Below are 22,713 nucleotides of genomic sequence, written 5' to 3'. Positions count from 1 at the left end.
AAAAAAATTTATTTGTTATATTTATTTTATGTGTATGAGTGTATTGCCTGCATGTAGGTAAGTGCACCCATGTCATGCAATGCCTGTGAGGACAGAAGAGGCCATCAGATCCCCTGGAACTGGAGTTACGGACAGTTGTTAGCTGCCATGTGGGTGCTGGGATTTGAACCTGGGTCTTCTGCAAGAACAGCTAGTGTTCATATCTGCTGAGCCATTTCTCCATCCCCAAAGGTTGGTCATTTTCTAGAATGTGTCTGGTGTTAGTCATTTAGAGTCCATACTTGCAGGGCTCTTATGCTAGGCAATTTCAAATGTTTGTTCTGAAAAGCTTTTAAGTCAAGTGTTTAGTAGCTTTTGGTCTTCCTTTCTAGGAGCTTCCATTTTCTGTATGTTGGATCTTATTTACCTGTCTTTATTCAGTGTTTGTTACTTTCTTATTTTTTTAAATCACTTTCTTCATTTCCTTTTGTTTTTTGGAAACAGTTTGTTGTTTGCACCTTCTAGGTGGTCCTTGCAGGTTTGTTTTCATTTCTGAAGTGGTTTCTTTGGTTTCCTACATTCTGTTACCTCAGTATTGTGGTTTTCTAATTGAGGTTCTTAACTGTTCTTTCATATCTTGCATCATTTGTATGTTTTCTTGAAATAGGTTGCAGTTACATGAGTACTTCTGGCATGTTTTTATTATCTGTAGATGATCTTCATCTTGAGACAGACGTGCTGTGTAGCCCAGGCTGGCCACATAGCTCTCCTTCAGTTTCCTCCTGGCTGGCAGCTTCCTTTTTTTGCACTCTGTGTGGTAGGATTATTATTAAGGATTTATGCCTGCTTTCCTGCCCCAGCCTTCTGAATGCTGCTATCGCAGGCATGTGCCACCATCTCTGGCTCTGTTACTCTGAGGTTGCTGGACCAGGGCTCCCTTCTTTTGACATTTTCAGGAACACGGCCACTGACTTCCTGGGATCACTGGACTCTGTGCTCCTCTGCCACTTTCAGTGAATCTTTTTCTCGCTCATCCCTAGACCTTCTGCTCAGCTGCAGCTCTGCTCCAGTGGTCTTGTCCTCACTGTGGGTCCCTATCTCCATGGAGGAGAACCTGTGGGCTGATTCTAAGAGGAAATGGAGCCAGCTGCAGTCACCATCTGCCTGGGCTGGTTCTCAGAGGGGAACACAGGCCATCCGGGGTCACTGTCAGCCTGTGCTCTGCTGCCACTAGAAGGGGAAAAAACTTCTCTAGTGCCAGCACACTCTCAGGACTGCCTGGGAGATGATTCGGGGCTCATCTCAGGGCCTCTATGCCTTTTTTTCTTTGCCCTCTGCACAGGCACCACTCTTTTGGTTTGCTCTTGCCTGATTAAACTTTGAGGTTTGCATGGGACCCTGTCACTGGCTTCATTGTAAATACTGTTCGATGCTTGGGCTTTGGGTCTGCTCTTTTTTTTTTTTTTTTTAATTGTAGGGATTTATATAGATTTAAAAACTGACGCAGCTGTCACTGCTGTCTTCCCGAATCCCTTTCTAAATAGGCATTTTTAATAATACTTTAATAAATCCTCCCTTAATAATAATCCCACCGGACAAAGTACAAAGGAAGGAAGCTGCCAGTGAGGGAAATGGAAGGCGAACAGGCAGCTGGTAATGGGCCAATTGATTACAGTGGATTAGCGTTCATTGTGCTTCACAAATGTGACTCCTTTGATGGCTCCAAACAACGCTGGTCTATCCAGAGCAAAGTTGCTGCCAGGGGCTGCATATGGCTTCTGGGGGCTCCAGGGAATATTCCTTCAGCCCCAGGGCTGGAGCAGGGTTCAGGAGCCTACCAGTCACCTCTAGCCCGTGCTGTTCACCCTCAGTGAGACAGAGGCATGTCACTGTGAGCCTTGAATATGGCTTGGTTTATCATCAACAACACTTAATTAAAAATTTCCCTAACTCTTTTATCTTGGAAACTTTTAGCTTGCTACAAAGTGCAAGACTGATATAGTGGGCCGGAATTCATGCACCTTTACCTGTGTTTACTGGCTGTTAGGGTTTGAACCTGAAATGTTCCCCACAAGCTCATGTTTTACTTGTTTCCTAACTGGTGGCAATATTTTGGGAGGCTATGGGATATATTTCTGAGGTGGGGCCTGGCTGGCGTAAGTTAGGCACAAGAGATGACCACCAGAAAGTTGTACCCTGCCTGCTTCCTGTCGTGCTCTTTGCTTCCTGGTCCACCATGGTGGGCATAGCCTCTGCTGCGTGCTCCTGCCACCATTAACTCCACCATGTCTCACCTACCGCAGTGGGTAACACAAACCTTCCCTCCACTAGGTTTTTGTCAATTATTATAGTAACAGTGAGACAAAAGTAATTAATATACCAGTTAATATCTTGCAAAATTTCACTTTTTTTTCTTTTATGTGTATGAGTGTGCTGCCTGCATGTATGTGGTAAGTGCACCCCTGCTGTGCAATGCCTGCAGAAGTCAGAAAACGGCATTGGATCTCCTGGGAACTGGAGTTACAGACAGTTTTTAGCCTCCATGTGGGTGCTGAGACTTGAACCCAGGTCCTCTGCAAGTGCAGCTGGTGCTCTTAACCACGGAGGCATCTCTCCAACCCCCTTCAATCTTTTTTTTATAACTAAATAAAGTGTATAGGTACACACATAGAAGTCTCTCACCTTATAATTCTTGCCCCTAAATCTGCTGGCAGTTATCTTCTAGAGCAAGGATGTTCTTCTACTATTATGTACTTCATAATAGTATTGCATGCTTGAGATAGCTGGCGGCAGTTCCGTAGTATCTAATATCCTGTTCATAGTCACAATTCCCTAATTGTTTCTAAAGCATCTTTTATAGTCATTTGTTTTTTTAGATTCAGGAGCTGAATAAGGTTTATGCACCACCCTTGTTTGGGCTGTGGTCTGACCATCTACCTGAATTTTGTGTGGTGCACTGTGTTGTGTGTAGGGAATACAGAGTTTGGATGGACCCACATTGTTGCTTGTAAGGAGGTCATGGCTGAGAAGCAGCACGGTTACAAATAAAATCATTAACAAGTTGAAATTAGGGCACTCTGCAGGTAGCCTTACTCCAGAGTTCCATTTCACCTTTCTGATAGATGCCACCTAGTCCCCTTCTGCTCTGTAAACTCATCATTGCCTGGCCAGCTTCCCAGAGTTTTTCCCATCCCAGTCACATTGGAGCGCTGACCTGCAGAGAGCCACCTTGTGAGACCTCCAGGCCCACAGTACCAGCCCTCTTTCTGCTGGCAACCTGGCATCCAGAGAGCAAGCTTCTGACATTGGTTTTCAATACTGTGTCCTCAAGGTGGGGCGGGGGTAAAATGGAGCATAGTGGCAAAAGGCTCCCGTCATACATTGGCTAACAGTAGTGACAGTTAAAAGAGTCCGTGTGTGTGTGTGTGTGTGTGTGTGTGTGTGTCTGAAATCTTTCAGTCTTTACTTGTTGGAGGGGAAAATGGTGTCCTTTGAAATGTGGCTCTCTTGGCTAGATCTCTGGCACTGTTTGCACAGTAATGACACTGAGCAGCCAACAGCAGACTTGCTATGGTGGCTGAACCCTACACTGCCACAGGAGACTGTTAGTGTGAACCTGAACTTGGGTTTTGTGGTGACCTAGATTTATACCAGGTCCTTGCTTTGGTCCTGGAATTCCTAGCCAACAGCTGGTTGTGGAGCGTGTCACAAGCCAGAGTTTCTTCACGGTGGTGGGTCTCAGACTGCACTGTTCCCAGGCTGGGGCTAATGGAAGTGAGGAACTGGCCATGTGGGAGAGAGGAAGGAGGGAATCTTTGGGTGAACCAGGAAGCATTTCCCTTTTCTAAAGGGGAAGCAGTTACTCTGAATCACCCAGAGTCTTGTGAGGCCCTTGGGGTAACAGTTGCTCTTGGCTCTTTGAGGAGGAAGCTAGATCTTTAAGTGAAATATCCTGTTTTTTAATTGTTTGCACCTAGTTAAAATCTCTTTGCTCCCTCTGAGGGTAAACAAATGAAGTCCACAAGTGAGAGACCCATGTAGTCCACCGTTCTCCAGTTCTCCAGCTCTCTTGGGCTGTGATAATCCCCGCTCAGTGCTTTACTGTCTTTCTCTGCTGTGTGGTCTCCATTGTTGCATCTTGTTATTATTTTTAAATTCTTGCTTCATTCAGTCTCCTGCCTGTGGCCTCAAGAGGCAGAGATTTGATGGGATTATTTTGACTTGTTCAAAGCCAAACTGAGTTTCAGCTTGGTAATTCAGATGCAGATATCTTATTCTGCCAACACTGTCAACAGCAGCACCTCTACAGAGGCTTCCTATGCCCAGCCTGTGCCTCTTTCTAGTAAGATAGGTGCATTCAACACCATTCCAGACCTTTCACCATCCTCACCAGCAGGTTGCAAGACAGGAAAAGTGATCCTACTTCCTTTTTTCCAGTCACCACCCAATGGCTTCCAGGTTCTATTCCAATAGTCCTGCCAGCACTGTCACAAAAGAGGCCGGGCTTGCAGCCTAGGAGCACTGCCCATATCAGAATATTGAAAGGACTTGGGTCTTGCTATCCCCTGATGCTGCATAAGATTTGTTATATTTTCCAAGCAAACTTACTTAGCTTTGTAGTATGTGTCACTTCAATGAGTTTCTAAATTCTTCTGTTTAGACTTGTTATAACTCCTGCCCCTCTTTTTGCAGGGGTGGGGAGTCTTTTCTGAAGGGATCTGTGTATGTATTCACTTGAGTGTGCATGTGTGTGGAGGCCAAAGGTTGACATTGGGTGTCTTCCTCAATTACTATCTTATTTTTTGAGGCAGGGACTCTCACTGAACTTGGACCTCACTGGTGTGGCTAGACTGGCTGGTCAGCATGCCCCAGGGATCCTTCTGTCTCTGCCTCCCCAGCCCTGGTATTACAGGTTTGTGCTGCTACCCTGGCCTTTTAATGGGTGCTGGGGATCAAACTTAGGTCTTCATGCTTAATGTGGCAAGGCCTTTTCCAGCTAAGCCATCTTCCCAGGCCAAGGATTTTTAAAAAAATTTTATGATGTAATCTTAGATTTATGGAATAATCACAAGAATAGAATAATAAGTACAATTTTTTTTACTTGGGCCATTGGTTGTCAATGACATTTTGTCATAATTGAGATACATTTATCTGTCTACATACCTGTGTGTCTATTACCTACTTAAGCTTTTATCCTCATACAGTTAAGAGTTAGTCAGTAGCAGGAATTATAGTGGTTCACCCATAAATAGTCTAAGGATAAGGATGCTCTCTTACACGACTGTAGACTGTAGTGTGATTATAAAATGCAGGAAGCTAAACACTTAAACAGCACCATCATATCAAAAGCAAAGTTGTTTGTTCATCAGCTTCCTGTCACCATAGCAGATACATGACATCTGCAACTTGGAGGGAATATTTTCTTTGGTTCACAGTTTCAGAGGGTGTGATCTGTTGTTAGTTGCCCCACTGATTCTGGGTCACAGTGAAGTGGAGCATCATGGTGGGAAGGGCTTAGGAGAGCAGAGCTGTTCATGGCAACTGGGAAGCGGGGGTGGGGGTGGTGCGGGAACACCTTATATATTGATGCAGTGCATGCCCTTGGTGACTGACTTCCTCCAGTGAGACCCCGCCACCAGGAATGCCATCAAGGAATCAGTGTACTGATAAAGGCAGTGCTCTCAGGATCCAGTCACCTTCCAGAAACCTATCTGCTAACAAGCAAGCCTTTAGTGCAGGGACCTTCTGGGGAACCTCTCATGTCCCAATCATGACACTCCATACTTGCATTTTACCACTTGAGCTAATTGAGCCTCTGCTAGCAGTTCTCTCAGCCTGGCCCCTTGCTTTGAATGTCCTTTCTCTCCTTCAGTCTGGAATGCTCCCAAGGCGACTGTTTTCTATGACCTTCTCTTTTTCTCTTTTTGAGACAGGGTCTCCCTGTATCCCTACTTGGCCTGGAACTTACTATGAAGACCAGGCTGTCCTTGAATTCACAGAGATCCTGATTACTGGGGATACAGGTGTACACCACCACTCCTGGCCCTGACATTTGCTTTTTCTGACTTCTGGTCTGGTGCTCAGTTTGGGTGTATCAGTTCCTCTCTTGTGATTCAGTTCACAAGAATTGAATGTGTTTTTGACAGGTTCTCAAAGGTCTTAATCCATTTCCTCTTGGCCTAATAAAGGGACACTAACTACCAAGTAGACTAATGGTCTCACAGATGGTAAAGCTGATGCCAGAAGGTCAAAGTCAAGAGCAGATGTAGCACTTCATGGCTCTAGAAGCCTAGAACTCACAGATGTTTGGCATATGAGATGTTTTAAAAACAGTGAACCCAAGTTTAAAGGCCTTAACACTGCATGGAGAATTCTGGATTTGTAACTGTTCAGAAGTGTGCAGATCTGCCAGTGTGGGACCATGTTCTCATAGCCTGGCACTGTCCTTGATGCCCCAAGGATAGGTGTGTGCTCTCTTGTGTCATGCCCTGCCTCTCACAGGAAACTGCCTGTTCCCCAGCCTGCTTCTGTGGGTGTGCTGTGACTCTGAAACCCTGTTTTTCAGGGAGGAACTTTATTTGTGGATCCATTCTTCTGTTCACATCTCCCTCCCGCAGAGATGCTGTTTGCAGCAAAGGTTATCACATAGTGAGTATCCTAGTGCCTGGAACTGGCTCCCAGGGAAGCCACTTCAGTGAGAGCTAACCAGGCCCTTAGATTCAGGGACCTGAACTAGCCCCAGGAAAGGTGAAAGGTGTTTTCTGAGGACATGTATAGGACTTGGCTGGGGGAAGATGATTAAGCAGGTGATGCCTGGCTTAGAATGCTTCCAGGGAGTGATCTGAGCTTGAGCCCTAGCTGTTCTGCAGCTTTGGATTCCCAGGAGGAAGCAGACCTCTTTGGTTTAGAATATGATAGACAGTGGGGCCTTGGTATGTAGTTTATGAATAACAAGGATAATATCAACTAACATTTTGTGTTTGCTATCTGAAATATACGTCATATACACATTTCTAATCACATGTGCATACAGTTGTCTTTTGTAGTTTCTAAAGTAGCTACTTTTATTTTTCCCATTTTGTAAGTGATAAACTGAGGCTCATTTATATAGCCAAGGGCACATAGAAGCTGAGTAAGCATTCACACCAGTCCTACCTGACCTTGGAGCAAATACTTTTTATGGCATAGTGTTGAAGACAGCGCTTGTCTTGATAAATAAATGCTCTGGTAAGTAACTTCTGTGAGTTTTGAGGAAACGAAATGACTGTCAAGTACACTTCTGGCTCTTGACTTTGGAACCTGTGATTTCCTGTTGTGCTCAGGATATGCTGAGTGTGTGTCATCTGCCATTAAATTATCTTTTTGAGTTATCACAGTTGTTTGGTCCACTTTCCTGGCGGTGGATCAGAAATGTAGGGGCCAGCATGCTGTTTGAGTGGAATTCATCAGGTGACTAGTGAAATGAGATGTGGTCTCTAAAAGAAATAGGGAGACGATGGGAGAAGAGGAGAGGGCAGTAAAAACCAAACAGACTTTCTACAGGCCTGCCTCCCCAAGCTGGAGGAGAAAGATGCTGCATGTCTCAAGCCACAGAGCAGCCAAGGAGAAATCTGAGTCACCTGGCAGCGCTTGAGCCTCATCTTCTTTGAGGAAACTGGAAAGGAAAAAAAACCTAAGACTTCTTTTGTGTGACCAGGCACTACTATGTTCTAAATAGTGGTCAAAGAAGGACAACTGTTCTGCTGGGCTTATGTTACCACTGGGGTATGGCAGGAGGGCACAGAGTGGCTGCCGGGCATGAGCGTGGCCCAGAAGTGTCCTGGGGTTTGTTAAGTATAGAGTCCAGATCCCACTCCAGAACGTGTGATTCTCCAGAGGCTCTGAGAATCTGATTTCAACTTTATCTTCTCACCCCTTACTATGTTAACAGGTGTGTCTTATAAGCAAAGCATTCTTCTTTGGCGCTGCAGTACAACAGTGCAGGCTAGAAGGTCAGCCCTCACACATTGCTGCATCGGACCCTGCATCATGCTCAGCTCTCGCCGTTTGTCCTAGGCCTGCCCTGCCTTTCAGGATAATGGAAACCATTGCATGGAATTATCACCTCTTTGGCCTGAACATCTCTTTGTCTTTCTCCTGGACTTTCTTGACCTCAATATTTTTGAAGATGGCAACCGGTTTATTTTCATATGTCTCACCATTTGGTTTGCTTGGTGGTTCCTTATGATTAAATTCAGTTTGTGCATCTTTGGTGGGAATATAAGCCATGTGGGGTAGGTTCTCTCTGCATCCCAGTGGGTGGTGTGGGGCTTCACTTTGTTCTATCTCTGGAGATGTTAACTTCCATCTTCTTAAGTGCTGTGCTAAAGCTGTTCTTCACTCCTTTGCAAATAGTATTGTGAGGAGGATTCTGGAGACTTTTGGAGCCACAGGTCTACTGTGTATTAACCTTTCCATTTGTTAGTTTGTACATTTATGTGCTTCTGCCTTATTCAAGATCTCATAATCCATTTCTATCACTATTTTGTTGGTTATGTTGATTAGATTGTCCTAGCTTTGCTCATGGAGAGCTCTACTGTCTTCTTTTGGGATGGCCTCATGAGTTCACAGTGCAGTGATCCCTTGAATTATAGTCCAGCATCATGGTGTTAGCTTCCAAATTTTCTTAATTTAAATATTTGTTATTCCTTTCTTAAACAAGAAACCTGGTTCTAGTTGTTTGTGATAAATTCAGTTCTCCTTTAAGTAATTCATTTCCAATGTCCCTAGAACTGCACTGTTCAGGAAGGGAAGAATGGGGCCCCTGCACTGGAGCTGGATGGGTTGGGCTTTGGAGTTGCTCAGAAACTCAAACATCCCAGGTACACTCCTGGGGGTCCTTGGCTAGTTACCAGTACTGAACCTCTTTCAGAAAGAGTTGCCTGGGAAGCTCATAGGTATTTGCTAAGGTGGTAGGTTGTAGACAGGTCAGCTGTAGCATACACAGATGTTAGATGGAGTGGGGCAGGGAGGTGCTGTGATAAGTCAAAATCCAACAGCAGACTGTTAGATGGTTGGCTGAGCATTCCTGGGAGCCCTGATCACTACAAACACCGGGGCATTGATATTTCAGCCTGAAGAGCACACATATGGAGGGCTGGGGTGGTAGCCTGTGCAGTCTGGACAGGCTTCCCAAGGCAACTCTGTAGAAGGTATCCTTTGCCTTCCTCTACTCCTATTCTGATCTCAGTGTTGTGGGAGCTGGCTGAGTGTTATTCCCCTGGACCTCTTAGGATTGTTCATTGTATTCCAAAGGCAGTGCAGAGGACTTGTTCCTTCTGACTTTGAAGTCATACTGCCCAGGTTTGAATCCCAGCTCTGACACTTGCACCTTGTCATGTATTAGGAAAATTACTTAGCTTCCCTGTAGACCCCTAAGTCTGTAAGTATTGACAAAACCTTGCTCACCCCCACTCCTCTCCTGCAACCACTGCTGGACAGGTGGTAGCTATTATATTGTCATAGTGCGGATTTTACAAAGGTATGACCACAGAAACTCTGTAAAGAGCCACAAAAAATGTGTATTGCACTCAGTAGCAACATGCTTGGGAGGCCTTCAAAAGGGGGTAGGACAGAAGGAGACTGACTAGCAGATTATGCATAGTTAGTGTTGACAATATTATATTTTGCAGTGATCATGACCTTGAGGTCTTAGGAATGGTTTTCAATACCATTATACCAGATGTCAGTTGTATAACTGTTTTGAGGCCGTTTTCATGGCTTTGGGGAGCCAGGCTATTCAACCACTATCTTTTAGTAGTTGGGTGTGTTTCCTACTACAGCCAAAGTACCCTCAAAATACCTTTTTGTCTGGCCCTGGAAAGCAAAATTCCTGTAGGTATGCCTTATTGTGATGTTTTGATGCCTGTGAATTACCAAATGCACTTAACAGGTTCCTTAGTTTTGTTTTGAGTAATTATCCTTTGAGTGGTGCTGTCTGGGGTTGCTGGTTGTTTATTCTGACATCGGGCAGGAGTAATTGCTTTGGCTTGCACACATTAATTACTGTAGTCATTGGAAGCTGTGGGAGAGGCACTCACCACCTACTCCATGATTTGCATCTTCCCTGAGCTTTGAAAGAAAACTGCAGGGTGGCCAGCAGGAGATCAGGGCTGGGAGCCAGGCTGGCATGACTCTCTGGAATCCTGTAGGTGAAGAGCTGTGGACATCTCTCCATCTCCTTGGCTGCCACTCTAGTCCGCCCAGGCCTGACCACCATCATTTCTTGCCTGGATGACCACAGCAGCTGCCTTCTGGTCTGCTGGCTGCCCTGTATCCTCCTGCCCTCCACTCTTTCTCTCATACAGTGTGCCTGCCTCCCAGCTTCACATCTTTCTTGGCTGCTCTTCTTAATGCATATAACATCTATTCTTGCCCTGACTCAGGGGCCTTTGTGACTCAGGCTTGGCTTCAATCTCCCTGGATTCCTGGGTGTTTCCCAGTCTTTCTCTCTGCCCTAGCCTTGGGTCTGGCAGCCTGCCTGGGATAGTTAGAAATGCTGACTCCCAGGCCTCACCGCACCACTCTGTATTGGAACCTGCATTTTAACAGATCTGCAGGTGGCCTGCCCATGTGCTCCCAGACCTCTATCCCGACAGTGGGAGCCAGTGTGTCCTCAGCTCCTGTAGGTCTTACCCTCTTTGCCAACTTCTGATAAGACTTGTAGACTTCTCTATAAAACATGCCACCACCCTGTGTCCTGGACCTTGCTTTATATTTTACAGGATGCATTGTTATCTGGAACTCTGTCACCTATCTGCTTACATGTAGGGCCACAGCTACTGTGAATGTCACCTCAGATGGGGACCCATTCTGTCCTGTTTCCTTCTCATGTTGTCTAATCAGTGCCCAACACTGGCATGTAACATGTTCCAGAGAAACATTTGTTGAAAGAATTGTGTATTCCATATCAATCCGTGGAGCTCCTTCGTGCTCTCCCATAATTTAGGAAAACAAACGGAGGTATAGAGAGGCATGCACATTTGCCTATGCACATTTTAGGTAGATGTGAAATTACTGGGCTTTGACCTTCACTTTAATGAACAAGGGAATGGGAGGTCAGTGAAAGTTAATTACCTTGGGTAAGTTATTTGACCTTTGTAATTCTTACCTCTCCTACCTATACTGTGGTCCTAGCCTCAAAAAATGCCTCATAAGGTTGTTGTGAGGATCAGATGAACTAATATTTATAAATCTGTGCAGATCAGTTTCAATTTAGTTAATTAGGGCTGGGGTTGCAGTTCAGTGGCAAAGTGCTTGCCTAGTATCTGAGGCTCTGGGTTCAGTTGCAGCACTGTGTACCTCCAGCCACACACACACACACCGCCCCCTGCAATTTTTTTTTTTTTTTTGTCTTTTTGAGACAGGGCCTCCCTGTAGCCACAACTAGCCTGGATTCACTATGGAAACCAGGCTGATCTTGAACTCACAGAGATCCTCCTGTCTCTGCCTCCTGAGTGCTGTGATTAAAGGCATGTGCCACCATACCCGGTTCCACCTGCAAACTTTTAGCCAATTGTTAGAAATAAAATCTGAGGTCCAAGAACCCCATCAATACTGCACAAAGAACACAAAGGACAAAGTGAAAGTAACTCAGCAAGACAGATTTTACCTTTGTAAAAGGGCATTGCATGGTCAGTCACTGAAAACAACACAGACAATCCCAAATTTTTCAGTTAAGTGTGTGGCATTATACTAATGAACACCGTTCCCATCCATTGGTTGACTAAGTTGGTGCTTGCTGTGGCCAATGGTTAAAGGAAACAGCTCTGTTGTAGAAAGTGCACAGTGTGGTCTTTTGCTGACAGTAAATTCTGCAGGAGTGTACTGGACTTGTGGTCAGATGTGCATGATGTGGGAAACAGCAGGTACATACCAGGTTTGCCACTGGTTAGTAGAGGATGGGCAGCACAGATGGAACAGTCAACAAGGGAGAAACATTTACTTCCAGCCAAAAATGTTAAAGGAACATGACAGATAGTTCATCCATAAAGCATTCTCTTTTGCATGTGTGCACTTAGGTATGATGGGATGGATAGAAAAATGTTCATGGGCTTGATTTCAAGGTGCTGGGTTTTCAGCTGATTTTCTCTTTCTTCCTAAATGTGTTGTGATTGTTGGAGTATTTTGCAATGAATCTTTTCATTTTTGTAGTCATAGAAGAAGCTCAGTCTTGAGCTCTTTTCATTGTGAGGAAAGATAAAACGTCTCACTGTGCTTAAAGACACTTGTGCTCAAGACCTGGGGTGGGAAGTAGGAGGCAGAAAGAGAATGTGGATGAGGAACCTTTTCTTATGTAGAGGGTTGAGAGGTCAAATCTCACTGTCCATACAAGCTCTAGGCTGTGCAGTGACAGTCAAGTAATGGCTGTCTTCTCCTGGAACCTCATGCATGCTCAGCCACTGTGTCTGGGAAGTAGATTCTGGAGGTGGGGTGTGGGGATGAATTACATCAGTTTCCCCATCTACAAAGTAGGAGCTGAGCTAGTTCCTGGGATGGATTTAGTGAGATGATGTTTAAACACAGGACATGAGGCAAATCCTGTAATATGTAGTAGTTGGTTCACTATGAGCCTTCCCCAGGTGAACCAAGTTTAGTGTGTGCCTCTGTTAATGGGGGAAAGAACTACCAAGCATCTGACCCTGAACAGGCACCTGACAGGTTGGTAAATTCACACAGTACTTGTTATCATTATGAGTCTATGGGCATAGGAATCAGTTAGCACTCAACAATATTCCAAAAGGAAAGTTCCAGAAGCTGTTCTAGAAGCATGTCCTTGGTAACATGTAACACAATCACTTCCAATGATGATCTGTAAAACAGGATAATACATCAGTATTTGTAAGATGCAGATTGTGTGCTTTCTTTGTACTGATTCCTTCCCCTGCTTTGGGTCTAAATTGCCAGTGTTTAAACTGTTTTTCTTATACCTTTAGAGAAAATGAGGTGCTCAAAGTCCAGCTGAAGAAGTATGTAGGAGCTGTCCAGATGCTGAAAAGAGAAGGGCAGGCTGCTGAAGGTAAGAGGAGCCTGAACCGGTGGGTTGAGCCCTCATTCCTTGCATGGCACACTCAGTATGTGGGTGAATACATACTCAAATGCGGTAGAGTATTTCAGAAAATGAATTAGATAGAAAACACTGCCATGTATTATCACTAAATAAAATGTAGACTATCAGTAATATTCTGTTGATTTGGACACTTACAGGATTGTAGGTCTAGAGTCTTGAGACACTTGTATGGTAGCGAGCCTTGTAGAGTGATCAATTCGTACCTGGCCAGGAGTGCTCACAGTAGAAGATGATGGAGAATCAGACCTCTGGACTTAGACCCACCAGATTCCAATCCCAGCTCTCCTGTAGTTTCTTAATCCCTCTATACCTCAGTTTTCTCATGTGTAAAATGGGACCAGTTGGCATTTCTTATCTTGTGAAGCAATCCTTGTAGGCAGCATGAGGACTAGTATAGGATAAGTCCTGGGCAATGTTTGACTGTTGGTATTATTTATATTATTATTTCTTTTAAAGTTATTTTACTTTTGACATTTCATATATATGCATAATGTATAGTGATCTTTCTCCCTAATCCCTTCTCTTACCTCCCTCCCCCTCCTGCTGACTCCCTTCTTCCCAACTGGTCCCCTCCCACCCTTTAAACCTTTCTTTAAATTTTTTTTTATTTGTATTTTATGTGTATGAGTGTCTTGCCCACTTGGATGTTAAGGGCACCATGTGCACACAGTTTCCATGGAGACCAGAAAGTTTGTCATGTCTCCTGGAACTGGAATTACAGATGGTTGTTAGCCACCATGTGGGTGCTGGAAATTGAATCCAGGTCCTTTGCAAGAATAGTCAGTGCTCAACTGATGAACCATCACTCCAGCACCCCCCCTCCCCACCTACTTTTATATCTTTTTTGAACATGTACATATGTGAGTATGCGTGTGGAAGAGACCAACCTCACGTGGCATTCCTCAGGAGCCATTCTCCTTGTTTTAGAGGCAGGGTATCTCACTGAACCTGGAGCTCACCAACTGGGTCAACTGGCTAGCTCCTGGGCCCCAGGAATCCATCTGTTTCCACCTTCTCAGCACTAGGATTATAAGCATGTGTCACCACACCGAGCTTTTTTCCAATGGGTGCAGGGGATTGAGCTAAGGTCCTCATGCATGCAAAGCAAGCACTTTACCAAATGAACCTTCTCTTCAGCCCCTGGGCTTGCTTTTGATATAGAAAACTCAGCACTATGAGATGTATTTCTGAGCAGGATTTTTGTAGTTCTCCCCCAATGCATAAGCATAGCCTGTAGTATGCAGAATGGTTTCTTACAGCTGCTGAAGTTCCATTTCCCAAGATGCAACCCCAGTGCTCTGAAGCAGAGCTGGGTGTGTGCCCTTTTGGCCTGCATTTGTGATTTCCCCTGCCTGAATGGGAGTGAGATGATTCATTGTAGCCCACTGCTCCATATAGCAGCTGTGCTTTTCTGCTCTATCCTACTGTGTGGCTTAAGACACACTGTGTACCTGGGATTCCTCCTTTAGTACAGGGTTTTCAGGGCATTGCTCAGTATGGGCATGTATATCAGATGCTTAGATGTTGATTGTGGAGGCCTGTGATTCTCTCCTCTCAGTTCACAATGATTAGGAGCACCAGCTGTGTGCCAGACTCAATGAAACAGCTGTGCCAGGAGCAGTAGCACAGGCCTGGAAGCCCACCACTCAAAGCTGGGGCTAAAGGATTGCTAGCTTAAAGCCAGCCTGAGCTGCATAGTGAGACCCTGTTCCATTCCCCTCTCCTCTGATTTGGGCATTACACACTTCACATATATAAGTCTGTATTGAATTCTCACATTATACTCTATAAACATGTAATTATTATGTGTTCATTTAAAAATAGTTTTAAAAAGGCAGTGCTTATGAAGGTTTATATACTTGCCTTCTTTTGAAAGCTTTTTATCTTATTTCAAGTGGTGCCATTAATTTTTCTAAGGGATTGGGACTTCCTCCTCAACCCGAGGTCGTTTTTGTCTCTTCACTGAGAACTCTGAAGTGTGTCCTGGGTGTGTCCTGGAGAAAGGAGGTCCATGGTGTCCCTGGCTTCTAGTGTCAGGAATGGACACACCAATATCTTTGAGTTTCTTGAATTCTAGGAGGGCTCTGAGACCACATTTCCATAGTAGAAGCCTTTTAGTGGTGGATATAAAAGCTCTTTTTTATCTTTGTCAAGAAATGATTTCTGAAGACTGTGAGCACAGTAGGGAAAGAGTGAAAAATCATTTGGGTGCCTCCTAGGTTGGCAGGACTCCTCAGGGTTGTCCCGGGACCCCCATCTCTGTCACTTCATTCTTGCTTCGGAAAAATGCCTCTAGGACTTAAGAAAACAAAATCAACATAAAGTTACTTTTTAAAATAGGATGTTGGTAACCTTTAAATGTACAGATACAAATTTCAGATTCCCATGTCTCTCTTGTTTATATGAATAATCTAGTCCCTCCAGCAGAAACAAAATATGGAGTAGAATTTAGGATGACTTTTCACCTGTCTGAAAGGTTTTTGGTTCCTGATGTGGTCGAGCATGAGGTTGGGGTACTCTCTAATGAGTACTGTGTTCCTTGGGCAGGTCAGAGGTTTGTGAAAGCTGTGCTTCCCTTTGTGTTTTTCTAGTGCTTGGGAGCAGGTCTCCTCTGTGAGCTTTCTACAGCATTACAGCTATGGTGGGAGGGCCGCCATGTCCTTTAGGAACCAGCTTGGCAATTAAGCATCCATTGTAACTGTTCTGGACATTTGGCCAATTCTGTTAATGAACTTGGATGTCCTCCCTACTCTCCAGGGAGCCAGTGTAGGACAATTTCATGTAAAGTCAGACTCTTTATGTTCTTTTTTTTCATCCTGGGCATATTGCTGAAGTCAGGGTCCTGGAAAGATGCCTCAGTGAATAAAAGTGCTTGTCTCACAAGCATGAGGACTGAATTTGACCCCCTAGAATCCACTTGAAAAACTGAGCATGGTGCCATGCACTTGTAACGTGTAGGGGGGGCGCACAGAGACTGGGGCATTCTTTGGGCTCACCAGTCAGCTAGCCTAGCTTTTGTAGTGAGCTCTAGGCCAGTGAGGTGGTATTTACCTGGGACCACTTAGAGAAGTCCTTGAGTGAAAGTGGCACTAGAAGGTCAGGCCCTTGAGCCCCATAGATCTTCAGCCAAGGTCTTCCCTGTGTCCTGGCTGCTCCCCTGGAAGCTCTAGAGGGATGGTGCTATTGTTTTATACACATGGAAGAGACCAGGCCCTGAAAAAGGGCGTGTGCCAGGTCACACACACAGTCAGGGTTCTGTGGAGATACAGACCAACAGTGTGCCTATGTGTATGTACAGGGGTAATTTTAAGAAACAGACTCATGTGATTGTGGAGTTTGTTGGTTCCATCATCTGCATGGTAGCCTGCAGGCCAGAGACCTTGGAAGAGTTGATGTTGCAACTTGACTGTGAATGTCTTTCCCGTGGGACCCTCCCCCCCCCACTTCTCTTCCACCTTAAGGCCTGCAAATGGATGAAATCCACTCATGTTTGGAGGGCTGCCAGCTTTACGACTTACACAGTTGACATTTAGACTAGCTTTTGATCAGATACCTGCATACTGTTCCAGTTATGTTGTCAGCTATCTTAGGACAGGAAACTAACCATTATTGCTGCCTACCCCAAGAGTAGAGGAGCCAAGATTCCTGCTCCCATCTGTTGACCTGGTCCATCATTTCTCCTTTCCTTGAAATATGTTCTCCCAGTAGCTACTACATGCTGAGATGTGTGTGTGTCATCCAGCCTGGGTGGTTGTGCTGAGCTCACTGAGGTGCTGGTCTGGGTGCACAGGCTCTGTCTTTGGTAGGCTATTCCACTGGTTCACATTTACTGCTTAGCTTTATTGTGAGAAAAATCCACTTTTGGGGGGATGGCTCTTTCCCTGGATAAGCAGAACGTAATTGTGTACCATGTGTAAGTGCGGAACAGTACAGAGTGGGCAGGCAATCTCAGGAACAGACAGTGGATCCTTTGGCTCACAATTTCTCAATGGTGGTGGTAGTGAGTGTAGGCATGTTCTGCCTCCCCCCTGCTCCCCTAATCTGAGAACCCTCCTCCCTTCATGGTAGAAGAATGCCACTGCCTGGAAAAGCCAGCAACCCTCGGGGAAGGGAAAGGCAGGCGATTTTCTAGCTAAGGGCTGTGGGTTGAATCTCACTGCTGGCTGCCATTTAATGGCTCTATGTTCTTGCCACCAGTTATTTAGAGCTTCTGTGTGTTCATGTAGGGGTAAAGATAATGATAGTGACTTTAGGGACTTGTATAGAGGGTACAAGTGATGGAACATGTTAAATAGCAGGAAGTTGTCATTATAAATAGGTTGATGATGTGCTGAGGAGGGTCAAGGCACATTAGCAGACGCCTGTGAATTAGTTTCTGAAAGGTGAATGATGATGGTGATAATTGTGGAGTATACCGCTTTGAAAGCTTTGCAACCATTATCCTGGTAAACTAGTATGGGTGAAGAGATAGTTTCTTGCTCCATAAGCAAAAACCTGGGATGCTCTAGTTCCTGCTTAAAGTGATGAAATCATGGTATGTACTCGGTATATCACACACACAGAGTTTTACCATATTGTCTAGGCTGATCTTGAACTCTGGGTTCAATTGATTGTCTTGTCTTAGCCTCCAAGTGGCTGAGACCACCCTTATCTAAAGAGTTGAGTTGTGTGTGCATGTGTGTCCATATGCATGTGGGTATGCACATGTGCGTGTTTATGCAGGTTCATTTGTGTGTACCTTGTCTTTATTTATTTATTTATTTATTTATTTATTTATTTATTTATTTATTTACACAGAGTCTCACTATGTATCCTTGACTGGTCTAGAACTGGGTACATAGACCAGACTTGTCTTGAACTCTCAGAAAGATCCACTGGCCTCGGCCTCCAGAGTGCTGGGATTAAAAGTTCGGTAGCACACCTGGCCTATGCTTTGTTTTATTAAGGAAAATTTTTATTATTTATGTAATGTGTGCGGAGGGTGTGTGTGCCATGATACATGTGTAGAAAGGTCAGAGAACCACTTTATGGAGTCAGTTCTCCCATTTTTTTTGTAGGTTCCAAAGATTCAACTCAGGCTGCCAGGCTTGTTTGGCAAGTGACCTTACATACTGAGCCATATGGCCAGTCTTCCACCTTGTTTTTTGAGAGTGCCTCTCTCATTGAACCTGGAGCTTGCAGATTTGGCTAGGCTAACTGCAGCAGGCCCCAGGGACCCTCCTGCCTCAACGTCCCCAGTGCTGGGATTATAGGTTCGTGCTACCACATCCTACTTTATTGAACTCAGATCCTTAAGCTTGCTAGCACTTTATAGACTCGCTATTCTCCTCAATACTTTATAAAGGGTTGATTTTTTTTTAAAAAACAAATTTGAATTTATTTTATTGGAAGAGCTGAGGGAGTAACATAGTCAACTCTGTACTTACCTCTCAGGGTTAAGACATTTATATTTTTACACACACACACACACACACACACACACACACACACACACACTTCAGACTTTTTAAAAAGAGGATTGAAAAGTAAAAGTGCAGTTGAGAGTGCCTTATGGATTATACTCACAGATGACAGATATGCCCAGGGTAACTGGTCCATGTAGGTGCTATGAATCCCTCACTTAACCCTGGAGACCTGGTGAGGTAGGAGAGAGACGTGGCAGGCACAGCCCCATCCTGGCACACTGTGCTGAGAATGGGGAAGGGCTCAGGCGCACAAACAAGGGGTGGATTCTGCTACAGTAGAGGGGTGTAGGCAGCAAGCCTACAGCAGATCCTGCAGTTGAGTGATGTGGGAAACCAAGGTAGCTCAGCTGCCCCCTTCTTTAGGTTAACAGTGTGCTGGGAAGGAAGACTTGAGGTGTGGTCTTTAGAGTCTGTTTGCATAGCTTGTGCTGTCTTCATTGACTTGGAGATAGTATTTCAGGTCAAACTAGGTTCAGCTGCATCAGAAAGGAGCCCCAAATAACAGTGGTTTCCATAATGTTTTTCTTATGTAAGAGAAGTCTGGAAGTAACTTAGTCTAGTATGGGTGTTTTGTGGCTACTAGCACTAAACTGCTTCTCTCTGCTGTTGTACTTTTTAAAAAAATATTTTATTTGCTATTTTTGTTTTATGTGTATGAATGTATTGCCTGCATGTATGTAAGTGCACCTGTGTTGTATGCAATGCCCACGGAGGTCAGAAGAGGGTGTTCGATCCCCTGGAACTGGAGTTACGATGGTGGTTAGCCACCATGTGGGTGCTGGGATTCGAACCTCTGCTTTCTGCAAGAGCAGAGCTCTTAACTGCTGAGTCATCTCTCCAGCCCTGTCTGCTGTTAGCCTTAATGCATGCCTTTATCTTTCATGACTGCTTCGTATTATCTGTAAGATGGTTGGTGCTTGGCCATGGCTACCGCATCCATATTCCCAGCAGGTGGACTCGGGTCAGGAAGGGCAGAAGGTGTGTTTCACAGCTGACTTCTCTAAGGTTGTGAACGCTAAGGATAACTAGTTTCCTTTAAGAAGCTTTTCAGACCTTTCCTTCTCCGATGACTTCTACTAGGAGCTTTTTGTTTAGCCCTGAATTGTAAGAAGGGCTGGGAAATGCAGCTACTCAGAGAGTATGCATGGAAGGAGGGACACCTTCCAGTCTCTGCCTCTGGTGGTTTCAGGTTTGTGGAAATTGTTTGGGAGGAGTGGGGGCCTTGCTGAAGTTCCCCAAGCTACCCTTTGGCACAGTAATTCAGCCCTTAGTCCTAGAGGTGACCGGAGTGTGAGGGTGACATTTTATTTGCTGTATCCAGTTTTAGCCCCAGCAGGACACTTTTTTCTCCCAAATCATCAAAGAAACAATTGCCTGGAAATATCCAGGATCAATTCATGGGTTTTATCTATTTCCTTTTTATTGTTTGTAGGAAACAAAGCCCTAGAATAGAGTAAGAGCCCAGGGAGTGCTTTAGTCCCTCCTCTGGGGAGATCAGCCATGTGTTTATCCTCCTGGTGCTTTGGCTTTGTGCTTGGCATCCAGCTTGTCAGTCAGCCTCTCTTTCCCTGGCAGCTCCTCTCCTTCCTAGAGGCTGACAGGTGGCTTGTTTTGTTAAATGCCACTTTGGTTTTGAAACCTGCTCTGCTGTAAGTTTCTAATTACAGCTTTCCTAAGGCAACTGGCCATTTTGCTTTACTTGAGTGGCTAATGATCTTTTGCACCTCAGCGCAGAGTGGTTTGTCTAAATGTTTTCTTTGGAGTGAATGCAAAACTAGCTATCTTCTGAAGAGATGCAGCAATCCTTGGTGGGGTTACTTCTAGGATTTGTGATCTGACTCCTGTCCTCTGTACTTGAGAAGGAATGCCCCCTCCTAACCCATCCTCTCTCCTCTGCCTAAAACCTTCTTACTGCCTGACACCCTGCTCTACAACCAGATTGCCCTGCCTAGTGTCCTAGCTTCAGCTCTCAACTTGACATAGTCTAGAATCATCTGAGGGAGTCTCAGTTGCCCAGATTGGTCAGATCAGAGTGGTCTGTGGGCATGTTTGTGGGAATCGTGTTGGTTGCTAATTAATGAAGGTGGACCCAGCCCACTGTTGTTGGGACCAGCCCTAGCAGCAGGCGGGGCTGGGCTGTATAAGGACAGTAACTGAAAGAGCCAGTAAGCAGGGTTCCTCCGTGGGTTCTGCTTGAGTTCCTGTTGAAGTTCCTGCCCTGACTTCAGTACTTAGTACTGGGCTGTGACCTGGAAGTGTAAGCTAAATAAACCCTTTCCTCCCCAAGTTGTTTTCCGTCAGCATGTTCTATCAGAACGACAGAAAAGCAAACACCCAGCAAGGCCTCCCTGCTGTCCTTTCCCTGCTTCTTGCTATGGTCTTGCTGCACAGTTGATATTTTAAAAGTCTAGTTTCTTCTTTTCTTTTTTAATATATTCAGGAAACATTTACCAATAGGAAAGCTGTGTGAGGGGCTGATTTGGTTGTTTTATTTATTTTTTAATTATTTTTATTTTATGTGTATAGTGTTTTGCCTACATGTATGTAAGTGCACCATGTGCATGCAATGCCCACAGAGACCAGAAGAGGGCATCAGATCCCCTGGAACTAGAGTTATGAATGATTGTTAGACACCATATGGGCAGTCGGGCCTAAACCCAGGTCCTCTACAAAAGCAGCCAGTGCTCTTAACCTCTGAGTCATCTCTCCAGTCCTATTTATTTTGTGTGTGTTTTTGTGTTATTCTCTTGGTAGGGATGGAACCCAGAGCTTTCTGCAAGCACTGTACCACTAAGTTCTATCTCTTACCCCTGACAGTTTGATGTCTTTGTGCACCCAGCCCCTGTGGGTGCTTAGTAGGACTTTGGCAAATGACCTAATGAATACATGGATGAATTAGAGCATCTTAGCAGAACTAATGTAAGCAAACCCTATCTATAGCCAGTGCCCTGGGTTGGCTGCTGGGTACAGCAGCCTTCCTGTCCGGTGAAGCTAGAGCAGGATACAGGTAGACACCTGACTGGGAAGTGAGTGGGACTCTGTGTCTACCCACAGCCTGGGAGGTCAGGTGACCTGGCTCTAGGTGTGGGAGAGCTGGCTTCCTTGTCTAGGATTTTTCCCAGGCAACCATACCAGTGAGCAGGTAGATGTTGAGACATGGGTTCGAGCACATTATTTGCACAGGCCAGATCAGACTTGATGCAAGGCATTCCAGGAACCTGCTGGACCCTGGCTTCCTCATCTCCTGGCCTCCTCATTACCTTTCTGTTCTTGTCTGATGTTTCCTCATAGCCTCACTGTTTTAGGAGCCCCGTCTCTCTAAAACAGCCCCCTTTGTTTCAAATGGAGTCGTATCGATACCTTAGACTATGCACGCTCTGGCTTTAATTACTCTTGCCTGCATTTGTGTATCCGAGTTGTCTCATTATAACACCGTTAGCAGCGTGGGGCTCCACTTCTGGGCAGTCAGGAATGCCCAGCACAACTGTGTGATCTTGTATCTCTTCTCTTGGCTGCCATTTGCATAAAATGCAGGATTCAGTGTAGACAGCAGAGGATTGAATACCTGTGGGCCAAAAGCAGCCTGATCATAGGAAAATAATTGGTGATTTCATTCCTTGTTAAAAAACAAGGCTATTTATAGAAGATGAAGTTGACTCTGCTGGTGTACATCTGTGATCCCAGCAGTGGGGAGGTTGAGGCAGGAGTGTTTTGAGTTTGAGGCCAATAAGAAGCCCGGGCTACATAGCGAGACTCTCTCAAACAACAACATAAACAGAAAAGACAAGCAAAATGGAGAAAATAAGAATTATTTATGAGCCTCCCAGCTTTGTTACTGCTTTGGAATGCATCTTCCAGATGGCTGTGACTCTTTGCTGTACCAGTCCTCGTGGGGTGAATGTTCCCTCCCTGCAGGGCTTAGTGACCCCCCCACTTCCTTTATGAATGGGTGTTTTTAAATGGATTAGGAAGAAAGTTGATGGCATAAAAACAAAAAACACCAAATAATTGGTAGGGATTTTAATAGTGTAGTCAGGCCATGGTATCGTATAAAGGTTAATAATGTCAAGTATCTATCAGCCTCCTGTCAGACATGTGACCAGAAGTACAGGCAGATGACAGGTAGTCTGATGGGCACACTGGTTGCCTACTTCTGTCTTG

At 45.0% G+C, this 22,713-nt stretch overlaps 1 protein-coding gene across 3 annotated transcripts in view; it reads left to right on the top strand.

The window, feature by feature from the left end:
- Positions 1-22,713, top strand: part of Snx29 (sorting nexin 29) — a 524,875-nt gene that overhangs the window by 223,010 nt on the left and 279,152 nt on the right. For all 3 annotated transcript variants that reach the window (XM_008829910.3, XM_029562003.1, XM_029562004.1), the window contains one exon: positions 12,954-13,036. In XM_008829910.3, the coding sequence (XP_008828132.1) occupies positions 12,954-13,036 (83 nt within the window). The remainder of the gene's footprint in view (positions 1-12,953; positions 13,037-22,713) is intronic.

This window comes from Nannospalax galili, unplaced genomic scaffold (assembly GCF_000622305.1).
Source record: "Nannospalax galili isolate Female #2095 unplaced genomic scaffold, S.galili_v1.0 scaffold32, whole genome shotgun sequence".
NCBI lineage: Eukaryota > Metazoa > Chordata > Mammalia > Rodentia > Spalacidae > Nannospalax > Nannospalax galili.
Note: the sequence above shows the minus strand (reverse complement) of the source record. Positions and strands in the feature narration are given on the sequence as shown.